This window comes from Acanthaster planci, linkage group LG06 (assembly GCF_054643075.1).
Source record: "Acanthaster planci isolate LZ-2023a linkage group LG06, COTS_SCS, whole genome shotgun sequence".
In the NCBI taxonomy this organism is placed as follows: Eukaryota; Metazoa; Echinodermata; class Asteroidea; order Valvatida; family Acanthasteridae; genus Acanthaster; species Acanthaster planci.
In genome coordinates this window covers 3,219,166-3,231,418 of record NC_141782.1, presented here as the reverse complement: position 1 = coordinate 3,231,418, position 12,253 = coordinate 3,219,166, and the positions used below count along the sequence as shown (strand labels likewise).

Below are 12,253 nucleotides of genomic sequence, written 5' to 3'. Positions count from 1 at the left end.
AGTAAATCTTGTGTATCTGATATACCTCGGTAATTTGTCAATGCAATAAACCTAACACATTGATTTTCCTCAAAACCCTGTGTTACTGTGAAGTTTATGAAGATGTGTATCTAATTTCTCTTCTAACTGTATAATACTTTCTTCCCTAGGTGACGGTAAACTATTACCAAACGAAATGTTCTTAGGCTTAGTCCACCGTTCGTTGTACGTTTCTCCGTCCATCTCTACGAAAGGCCACTAAAAACTTTTGTTAGATAATTGGCGCTGCTATTTGTGTCCTAGAATAAGACCTCTCACCCCATTTTTATGTCTCTGCCCCGTGCACCCCCGCCACAAATGGTGTCAGGAGTGGGAGCCCTTTAATAGGGTTGATTTAGTGCCGTTTTATCTGGTAATAGAGAGCAGCAGTGCAAAGGAAACTCTTGGCGCAAATTTTGGGAGTTAAAAACTCTGAGGATTAATTGTGACAACGTCACGCTGTTATGTTGACCTGGGTTTTCTCTGTTGTCAGTGTTATTTTCGTGTGTGCCATGTTCTTTGGTGTGGTTTCTGTTGAGGAACCGTGCGGAATTGGGCACATGTACCTTGCGCCTAGCCGTAAGACGGCAACTATCGTTGAGTTTGGGTCGAGCAGTTCACTTGTCACATACCACTGTCACCGAGTGACCAGTGGCCTATGTAGAAACTTTGGTCGGGGCCAAATTTCCGAGCGCAGAGTTAACATCAGCACGATGAGTAAGGATAGGCCTATTGAGGTCGGCTCCAAGGTACACGATGACAAGATGTCTGTCTCTAATGACCTGAATCACTTCAGAATGGAGGCGAGTGGTTAAAGTGGGCGAGCGATCGTCACTCCGCTGAGTTTGAGGTTCCTCCTATGGGCAGGGATATACCTCGTGTAAAAGAACAGAAGTTGCCGGAGGTCGGAGGATAATTCAGCGTATGTTCATCGAAGGCATGGGATTGTACAAATATTGGCTTAAGGACAGAGATGAATCAGAGGGAGGCAATATCAGTGGGGAGTACATCTCGCGTGAGGTTAACTCCAGCACCAGTGGTTTGCCCTTGCACGGACCCGTTTGTGATGAACAATGAGGTTGATGGCAGAGGGGTACGTAGGAAAAGAGACGAAGACCAACGAGGTTGTTGGTGAGGTTTCTACAATGTTGTTGTTGAGGTTAACTTGCCAGGAGTGGGCCGACGATCACTCAAGATGGAGTTGCGGTCGGTAGGTGAGGATTCTAGTCAGCCGCAGGAGAGTTAACCCCGCAGGCTTACACGCGCACGTGTGTAATCTCTCGGTTGAACCAACAGAGCGGCTACAGCAGAACACGAACTAGGTGGTTATTAGAAACATCCCATCGTCCCGACCAAGTACTGAATCAAAATGCATATCCAGCCTTTGTTTTACATCATCTTTATAATCACATGTACAGCGGAGAATCGACGGCAAAATCTTTCAAAAAAGAATGCAAAATGACAATTAAACATGAAATGTGCGTTGGTTGTAAAACCTGAATACCGTGCATAGTTCCCATAAAGATTGAACTTGTAACAAACAGCTTAACTTCCAATCTTTGCATGGAGTTACCTATTGGCGGGTTTTGGATGCTCATAGTTTTATTCAAAGATTTCTTAAAAAGTTGCCTTCATTGTGAATCATTTTGGAAAGAAATTTACTGTCAGTAAAGATTATTATTGCTTATCGACAGCAGACCAATGTTGGATTAACATGGTCATATAACGCCGAGTGATGACTAAGCAAACATTGAAAAGACGTCGATATATGCCTGTGTCAAGATAACGTGTAACTTACACGTCAAGTAGACGTTAGGTTCACGTTAAAATTGTCATGAAAACGTCTAGCTGACGTCAAGGTGATGGTTTTTATTGGTTATCACACTTCCAGCCCACCCTCGCTCGACGTTTGCTTGTTTTTCTTTCACCGTCACATCTAGCTTTGTCAAGGCCGTGTTACACGTTGACGTTTTAGCCAGCGTATGCCGCCGTTCTCTTGAGAACAGGGAATAACCTAACTTCTGTGGTCACGGTATTTCTGGGGCTTCCGATCGTTTGCTGACAAATAACTCTTTTGTCTACATGTTCATGTAACAAGTTATTACATTAAAATTAAAATTCGTTCTGTTACATATTGCAGGATCACGTATGTTCACCCAGCGCTGCCTGTGTATTAATTTAGTTAACACATTGGATTGTATAGGATGGCACACGACAGGGGAAGCCATCTTCCGGTCTCGTCTTGTGCAACTACGGATTGGAATGTTGAACAAAAAGAGGCAGTGGTGAAGAGCCGTAGCCAGTGTTCGTTTCTTGTGAATGCTGTAGTCTCACATGGAGACACCGCACCGCTTGTTCCCAACATACAGTGCAACATAAACAGTTGAAAATATTTCCTGTTGGGGTTTTCCTGGGGATATACCCCACATTTCTATTTGCAAAGGACGTTAGTAATAACATACGGTACATGGTAAACCAAAGTGCACAAGTTTTTTAATGTTTTATTAAGTCCTTTTCATGGAACATCGTCGTGTAATGTCCTCAGCAGCAAGTGACGATTTTTGATGTATATAATATACTGGTTTTTATCGACATATCACACCCTAACGAATTCTACAGTACGTGTAATCGGATGTCAACTGGACTTTCGGTCAGGTAATGAATTGCTGTGACAGAATTAAATCATAGCGTGAACCAGCTTTTAAGATCGTGCATCTGGCTTCGAAAAACTTTTGCAAGGTAATTACCATCAGGATGGCCATTTAGTTCAGCACTCTTTTTATCTTTATGAGTTTCAGATATTGACCCTGTTCAGACAAAAGTTAAGACTGACGTCACATTTTGACCCCAAAACAGACATTGAGGCGACCAACGTTGTGACGCACACAGAAGTAAAGCAGTTATAAATCAGCAGCCAATTACGCAGGCCCAACGTCTGATACCGACGGCAACGTGTTTAGACCTTTGGCGACCGTTACCGACATTTGGTCAACGTCGGTCTGCTGTTGGGGATATAGTTATGAATTACTGGATCGCCGTCTCCTATAGCGTCACGCGTTCCTACGTAAAGTGTGACCCATCATTAGTGATGCCAACACAATGCCCGGGAAAACTTCCAGCTGAACAAAAGATTACAAGATGTTCAACACTGATGTCGCACAATGGAAATTTAGTATACCCTGTATGGCGGAATTCGATTTTCAACCCCCCTGTAAAACTAGGTACATGTATTGTCATATGATCGATTCGGAATGCACCATAACAAAGCAGGGGCGTATAAATAGTTCATACTCCAAGGGGGCGCAGGACTCCGCTTTAATCAATGAGACCCACACTGCGGTTAAGGGTTTTCACCGCACACTTTATTCCAAACACGTACGGTGTCCCGGTATGTTTCAAGCCCGCAAGTTACTCAATTTTCCTGTTTTGTTCATGCCTGCGTAATCTTTTAGAAACATCGTCGTACGAACAAATTTTTGGGATCAGACACCAAGCATGTAAACAACAACCGCGCGGTCGGACTCATCAACCGAATCGTGGACTTCAAAACCCTGCAAAATGGTAAGTACATGTATTGAAAATCTTAAAAGTATGATGGCAGGTTATTTCAGAGCTGAACTTTATACCGTCGAAACTTACTACTGAACTGAGTGAGCTTTTCAAAGGAATTTGTTAGCCGAAATGGAAACTAATACAGAGGAAAGGTATCCTTCCGTCCAGACTCTAATTGAATTGACATGGTTGCATTTAAACTTAAGTGTCATGACACATTAGTCTGTGCGGCGTTAAATGTTCTATCAGCCGCTCTAACGGCCAGTGCTTCGAATTTAAGTGGAATTGCCTGCAAAGGGCAAAATCAATCAGTGGATTAAATTTGAACCAACAAGCCGAATGTAAATCACACGTTACTCATAAAAAAGCCGGCGAACATACAGAGAAAGGCATTTGTTATAGTTAGTTTCAAGAGCACAACATAATGTCTTGTACCTTTAGAAGTCCTACTGGAAAGGTACACCATATACGACTACTGAACCATTATGTACCGTACAATAATTACATCAGTTGCAGTCGGGAATGAATAAACAGCAAATCTAATCTAACATTGAATTAATTAAATCACTTAATTAAAGTTAACATTTAATTTTGTTGTGCGGCATCCTTGCAGAAAACAAAACTGGGAAGTATAAAGAGGGCATAAGAAAAGTCATCAAGAAAATCTAGCGAACAAACGATCTTTGGCTTTGCTTTGTAAAAATGTTTTCCTATGAATCGGTTCAGTCACTTTGCTTCATCATACCCGGCCACTAGTGTGCATCACCCGTTTGCGTAGACTGTTACTGATCAACAACTAATACTAACTGCATTCACCGTCTGACTATCGGGTAGGCCTATGCGTCACCAATTTACGGTTTCCACTCTCTGTCTGAAATTACGTCAGTTTCCTGTGCAGTTCCTATGATTGGGTGTACAGTAACTGCGCGTTTATGTGACGTGAATCACTTTCACATGGGCCCTGTCACCCTTGACCCTCTGACTTGTAGCTCACGTTTGAGCTACAGACAGCACCACAATAAAGTAGAGATATGAAACGTTCGAAAGTGCCCGTGACATGGGAAAGAACCATAGAGCTCAACTGCATCTACATACACTGTTTATGGGATATAACTGATCTGACCCAGAGATTCATCCCGTCTGCATCAAATTTAATTCTCTTTTGATATGTTTTACAAACAATCGCTAAAACTGGGCCAATCTAGTGTTCCAGAAGTAATTTATAAAGTTCAAACTGCTCGCGTATTTTCTCTCATTGATACCCAATTCACTGAAAAAGAGCCGACAAAATCATACAAAATTAGGAAATTGCCACTGGTATCTTTTCTCCATTCAACACACGAAGGAATTTTACGACACCCTATATAATGCCATCATGTATAAATTTTCAAAAAGTGCAGTATAGGTTTCTAAAGTTCATTTTCCGAAGATACATATAAAAAATATATTTTTCCAACATCGTTTTACAAGATGTATTTTCCAAAGTTCGTTTGCTCGAGACAAATATTCTCCAGTTTGTTCAATGAGATCTTTATTTAGAAGCATTGTTTGTATTTTTGAAAACAAGTCGTTTGAATGAAAACATTGCGGATTCGGTTTTCGCCTCTCCACAACATCGATGTGTTTGTTCAGCAGCCGCCTATATCCTGAGGTCAAAACCAACAGATTTGTTTCACATCTACACAAATGAAGTACGGCTTTTCGTATGGGAATAAGCATGTACATGTATTTCATCTTTGCATTCCCGATGGAGAGTTTTTCCTTTGTTTTTTCAAACCAGTGTGTGTTAGAACTCTTCATACATGGCAGCCATTCTTGCAAAATATTCTCGCAAATCATAGAACTCATGGATCAGTCCATCCAAAGTTAATTTGCTTCATTATTCCACTTTATTTTATTTTCGGGTGTATTTAGTACTTTCCTACATAAATTTCAAGATTGCATTTTTACACAATTTTGTTTCTTTTGTTCTCACTCTCCTTTCTTCGTTTTCAGTGCAAGGTACTGTGAACAAGGATGCAAGATATCAACCCAGTAACTAGCAAGAGTAGCAAGAGGACCAATGGTGTAACCAGTTTACGACTTCTACAGTGCTGTGGGCTGGTGTCCAGGAATTATCCGTTAAACTCTGCAGAAATCAACGAAACGAATTTTCACACTCACCATGCGCACGCGACGAAGTGAGATGCTACGGTTCTTGAGCACGTAGGAAGTGAGTCTCGGGGACTCTGAGCTAGGATAATGGGCTCAGTGCGGACAACGTTCCTGAGGCTGTTGTTAATTACTGCAGCGGCGCTCATAATGCCAGCGTACTTTGCGGTCTGGAAGTTCCTCATGGTGGATTCGATTCCCCATAATAGATTAACATCGAAAGGATCTCACTCCACTCATAACAATGCAGGGGCTCAGTTTGCAGATTTGAGGCGACCAGTGGCAAAACAGTCTGAGTCCTCAAATAAGTCCTCAGGTTTTTCGCCTGGAGTGAAATTGGCCACAGAAACGCATCAACAACGCAAGAGAGCAGCTGCGAAAGATCCGGGTTCCAAGACATTGCAAACCCATATTACAATAGAGAACACGCCGTCCAGATCACACATTAAGTCAACTGAAAATGTACTGAAGGGGAAATACAAGAACGTGAACTACTGGCAATCGTGCAAGTTCCTGAAGACTTCCAAGGGACTACATCGAGTATGCATTGATCGGTACACGAATGGATCGAGAGGCAGGCTGACAGCAAAGGCTGTCATGGCGCAGAAGCAGTATTTCACCGAGAAACCAGTACTGGCATCTGGTGATTCCCTAAATCGTCAACTTATATCAAAAGTGAACTCAGATGACGGGAAGGTCACCGAGCACCCCAAGAAAAGACAGGGCGTGAAGAAACCGCGCGGACACCGGGTCCCCCCAAGCCCAAGCCCGAAATCTCCTAGCCGAGGAATCCTGGATTATGCACTTTGGCTGTCTTACATAGATCCCCATGACTACAGATACCTGATCAACCCCAGTTCGACCACTTGCCAGACCAGCAATCGAGTTGACTTGCTGGTACTTGTGACATCTCACCCGGAGAACTCTGAGCGACGGAAGGTCATCCGTGAAACGTGGGGAGCTCCGCGTGGCAGCACAGCAGTGTCAGCTGTTGTGAAGGTCCGTTTTCTTCTCGGAGTAACAGCCCTCACTGGTGGACAAAGCGTAGGTGTACCGAGTGATCTGCAGAGGGAAGCGGACAAGCACGACGACCTGATAATGGAAGAATTCCTGGATTCTTACCTCAACCTGACCATCAAGACTGTAATGGGGCTCAAGTGGGCCAGTCGGTTCTGCCCTGACGCGCGCTACGTCATGAAAACCGACGACGACATCATCGTCAACGTACCGAAGATACTGGCTTTCCTACACGCGGCACCGCGACGAGCTCTTATCACAGGTCGCTTGGCGAAGTCCTACCCCGTGATCCGCGATAAATGGGAGAAATTCTACATGCCAAAACATATCTACTCCAAATCGACCTACCCAGACTACTGCGTGGGTCTCGGGTATATAATGTCTATTGATATGGTACACAAATTGTATCTTCAGTCTTTACTTACACCTGTCTTTCCTTGGGAGGATGTATACGTGGGTATCATGTTGAAAGACATTGGCATTATTCCAAAGGATATCAAGAACTTTTACTACTTCAACGGTGGGAGTTTATTCGAGGGAGCAACGATACTTGTCGCCCCTAAAAAGACTCTGTATAGGTTACGGTCATACTACGTGTTTGACGGTCTAACCCCAGAACAGACACGAATACTATGGAAAAAGTGGCAGGGTTACCAGTCGATTTGATTCTACCGTATATCTTGAGTCATCGTAACCCGACATTTTTGACTGTGTTTCATGATCGAAATAGTATATACAAAAAAGTCAGTAAGACTTTAAATTCTGAAATTCTGCTCTTAAAAAAAAATTACGAGGATACTCCGATTATTAGGACAGCTGAGATAGTGCAGCTTAGTTTTATTTTTAAAAAATATTTTTATGTTTTCCAAAAATAGCGCAAGCGAATAAAATGTCAACTGATGGTAGTCGTATTCGTGTCGGGTATTTCATTTGTTCTCGTGTACTAAAAAAAATTGTGAGTCAAGCGTAGTTTCCAACACGCTCCCATTTGAACCAGACTACCTTTCCTGGGTTGATAGTTCGACCAAATGTGATGAATACTTCAATTTGCGAGACATGATTTTACCTTGGAAATATCTCCATTTTCGGTTAATTCCAAAAAAATCTATTTCGAGATTTTTTTTTTTTGAGGGGGGAATAGTGTGTAAATGCCCCACAGTGACAGCTAATGTCCCTTATGGGGTACCTGCTGTTATTCTGGTACCCTTAAAGGGCACCATAAACACGCACTGATTGGTACACATGCGCCATGTGAATATTGCTACAAAAAGGAAGAACGATTAATCAGTTTTATCATTGGCCTCCAATCTATTTTATCCGTGCCAATTTGGTTACGGTGAGAACTTTGTGTTGAATATAATATAGCCTAGAGTGAAAATATATGGTTACCGTATAAAATGTGTCCCCAAATGGTCCAACCAGTACTGGTGTACTGTACATCTGAAACCAGATGTGTATCTTGAAACCATCGGTATTTAAGATTTCAGTTTAAAGAGAAAGCTCATGGCCTGATTTGTATTTGATTTGCTTTTGGCAAACCAGAAAAATTCACTAGTGAACACAAACTATCAAATTTGAATTTGTGCCACTTTCTAGTCTAGTCACTAGACCTATTGCATTTACCGCTTGATTTCAAAGAAGATGATGACAACGCTGTGCACTAAAACATGCTGATGGGTCATTTTTATCTTAGAAAGTGGTACAACCTTAGTTGCGAGTGCTTCTCTGGCACACCTCTGGAACTCCAAATACAAAAAGAAACTAACAGCACTATCAAGCCCAGAGTGCATGGTCTACATGTACTTAAAAGGAGGACAAGTTTACAAATTTATGGATCCATGAGGAGACGAATAATTGGAGCAAAATAACCATTTAAACGTCACAACTGCCAGTGAATACATTGTACATGCACTAAATAGTAAAGTGTGTTTGAAACTGATCAATGAGATGTGCTCATTATAATGAGCACATTAAAAAAACAGTCTGAGTCCTCAAATAAGTCCTCAGGTTTTTCGCCTGGAGTGAAATTGGCCACAGAAACGCATCAACAACGCAAGAGAGCAGCTGCGAAAGATCGGGGTTCCAAGACATTGCAAACCCGTATAACAATAGAGAACACGTCGTCCAGATCACACATTAAGTCAACTGAGAATGTACTGAAGGGGAAATACAAGAACGTGAACTACTGGCAATCGTGCAAGTTCCTGAAGACTTCCAAGGGACTACATCGAGTATGCATTGATCGGTACACGAATGGATCGAGAGGCAGGCTGACAGCAAAGGCTGTCATGGCGCAGAAGCAGTATTTCACCGAGAAACCAGTACTGGCATCTGATGATTCCCTAAATCGTCAACTTATATCAAAAGTGAACTCAGATGACGGGAAGGTCACCGAGCACCCCAAGAAAAGACAGGGCGTGAAGAAACCGCGCGGACACCGGGTCCCCCCAAGCCCAAGCCCGAAATCTCCTAGGCGAGGAATCCTGGATTATGCACTTTGGCTGTCTTACATAGATCCCCATGACTACAGATATCTGATCAACCCCAGTTCGACCACTTGCCAGACCAGCAATCGAGTTGACTTGCTGGTACTTGTGGCATCTCACCCGGAGAACTCTGAGCGACGGAAGGTCATCCGTGAAACGTGGGGAGCTCCGCGTGGCAGCACAGCAGTGTCAGCTGTTGTGAAGGTCCGTTTTCTTCTCGGAGTAACAGCCCTCACTGGTGGACAAAGCGTAGGCGTACCGAGTGATCTGCTGAGGGAAGCGGACAAGCACGACGACCGGATTATGGAAGAATTCCTAGATTCTTACCTCAACCTGACCATCAAAACTGTAATGGGGCTCAAGTGGGCCAGTCGGTTCTGCCCTGACGCGCACTACGTCATGAAAACCGACGACGACATCATCGTCAACGTACCGAAGATACTGGCTTTCCTACACGCGGCACCGGCACCGCGACGAGCTCTCATCACGGGTCGCTTGGCGAAGTCCTACCCCGTGATCCGCGATAAATGGGAGAAATTCTACATGCCAAAACATATCTACTCCAAATCGACCTACCCAGACTACTGCGTGGGTCTCGGGTGTATAATGTCTATTGATATGGTACACAGATTGTATCTTCAGTCTTTACTCACACCTCTCTTTCCTTGGGAGGATGTATACGTGGGTATCATGTTGAAAGACATTGGCATTATTCCAAAGGATATCAAGAACTTTTACTACTTCAACGGTGGGAGTTTATTCGAGGGAGCAACGATACTTGTCGCCCCTAAAAAGACTCTGTATAGGTTACGGTCATACTACGTGTTTGACGGTCTAACCCCAGAACAGACACGAATACTATGGAAAAAGTGGCAGGGTTACCAGTCGATTTGATTCTACCGTATATCTTGAGTCATCGTAACCCGACATTTTTGACTGTGTTTCATGATCGAAATAGTATATACAAAAAAGTCAGTAAGACTTTAAATTCTGAAATTCTGCTCTTAAAAAAAAAATTACGAGGATACTCCGATTATTAGGACAGCTGAAATAGTGCAGCTTAGTTTTATTTTTAAAAAATATTTTTATGTTTTCCAAAAATAGCGCAAGCGAATAAAATGTCAACTGATGGTAGTCGTATTCGTGTCGGGTATTTCATTTGTTCTCGTGTACTAAAAAAAATTGTGAGTCAAGCGTAGTTTCCAACTCGCTCCCATTTGAACCAGACTACCTTTCCTGGGTTGATAGTTCGACCAAATGTGATGAATACTTCAATTTGCGAGACATGATTTTACCTTGGAAATATCTCCATTTTCGGTTAATTCCAAAAATCTATTTCGAGATTTTTTTTGAGTTTGTGCCACTTTCTAGTCTAGTCACTAGACCTATTGCATTTACCGCTTGATTTCAAAGAAGATGATGACAACGCTATGCACTAAAACATGCTGATGGGTCATTTTTATCTTAGAAAGTGGTACAACCTTAAGCTTCTCTAGCACACCTCTGGAACTCCAAATACAAGATGAAACTAACAGCACTATCAAGCCCAGAGTGCATGGTCTACATGTACTTAAAAGGAGGACAAGTTTACAAATTTATGGATCCATGAGGAGACGGATAAATGGAGCAAAATAACCATTTAAATGTCACAACTGCCGGTGAATACATTGTACATGCACTAAATAGTAAAGTGTGTTTGAAACTGATCAATGGATGTGCTCATTACAATGGAAGTATTAGTAAAATGTCAGTGATGATGGAGTGAACAGAAAAACGAAATATAGTAAATTATTTTCTTTCTTTTTTTAACTTAATCGTGTTGTTATATATTAAAGAAGACTATCTGTAAAATGTACATCTACAATTAACTTTGCGCGCAGTGACCATCTTAAATTAAGGGGCAATGCTTCTGTTGTGCAGGGTCATGAATGGGCAAGAGAAAGTGCGCATTTACTGTGAATGGCTTACAGTATATCAATTGTGTAGCGTGGTGTAACTTGTCTGTGTACCCTCATTAATTTAAGCAGGCAGAAGCATGGAGCGTTTGACTTTGCCTAAATACTAGAGCCTCCTCTTTCGTGTCAAAGTAGTTTTCTGGCTCATGCTCGGCATTTCCAGTCGACTCCTACTAACGAACTTAGTTATAAAAAGATTCCGGATATTGTTTGTATACGCACAATCCCTTGGTCATGAGAACTTGGTAAAAACGAGATTTCATGGATTCATATGAATATTTTCATCAGTTTAATTGCACATCATTATCAGTACAATTTGTACAGATGTAGAAAATTTACTGGCAGCAATCCGAAGTGATGAGTCAGGGGCTTCCTTTTGCATGGTATAATGTCTTTCCAGTAGGAAACTTAACGGATAGATTTTGCGAGTTTCAAAATTCCACGTGAGGCACAAAATTGCCATCGTTTCAAGCATCCTGCCTGTTATCTGTAACAGTTGGACGGACTCACTGGCACAGTTGCTCTCTGCCTTGGAACAGATGGGGGATATTGGAACAATAGTCAGTTGTCAAAATTGTATGAAAACCTATAAGCTGCAATTACTTAAGACATTCTGCTTGTCCATTTTAGGTTGTAAGGAAGAGGAGATTAAACGACAATTCCACCAGGCACGTCCACATCCACGTCACGTCCACCTGGCAGAAGAAACAGATTGATGGCAGTGGTGTTACGAGTCCCTAAATTGGTGTTGACTCGAGTCGAGTCATTTTAACGTTGTGAGTCGAGTCGAGTCAATAAGTCGAGTCACTTTGTGAAGTCGAGTCGAGTCAAGTACCGTGCTGGAGTCAATTTGAGTCAAACGTTTTGAACAAAATACAATAATAACACAACTACATATGAGTCAGTTTTTGGTATTTTTATTTTCATTTAGACACACTGAAAATAAACCAGGGTGACAGTATCGAGCCAACTAATATTTCGCTTTACATTTTTTTGAGACTCGAGTCTTATTAGCTTGTACTCGAGTCGAATCTCTGTGAGAAAGTGGAGTCAAATCATTTGGTCGCGGAGACT

General features: G+C 42.2%; 2 protein-coding genes across 2 annotated transcripts; both read left to right on the top strand.

The window, feature by feature from the left end:
• Positions 1–2,613: 2,613 nt before the first annotated feature.
• On the top strand, positions 2,614–7,631 carry LOC110984764 (UDP-GlcNAc:betaGal beta-1,3-N-acetylglucosaminyltransferase 9-like). The gene is made up of 2 exons (XM_022245245.2): positions 2,614–3,579; positions 5,566–7,631. Exon 2 carries the CDS (start codon positions 5,812–5,814, stop codon positions 7,402–7,404), a length of 1,593 nt encoding a protein of 530 aa, XP_022100937.2. The 5' UTR covers positions 2,614–3,579; positions 5,566–5,811; the 3' UTR covers positions 7,405–7,631.
• A 163-nt stretch (positions 7,632–7,794) lies between these two features.
• On the top strand, positions 7,795–10,470 carry LOC147798736 (beta-1,3-galactosyltransferase 1-like). The gene has a single exon (XM_087138522.1). It carries the CDS (start codon positions 8,700–8,702, stop codon positions 10,116–10,118), a length of 1,419 nt encoding a protein of 472 aa, XP_086994648.1. The 5' UTR covers positions 7,795–8,699; the 3' UTR covers positions 10,119–10,470.
• Positions 10,471–12,253: the final 1,783 nt, after the last annotated feature.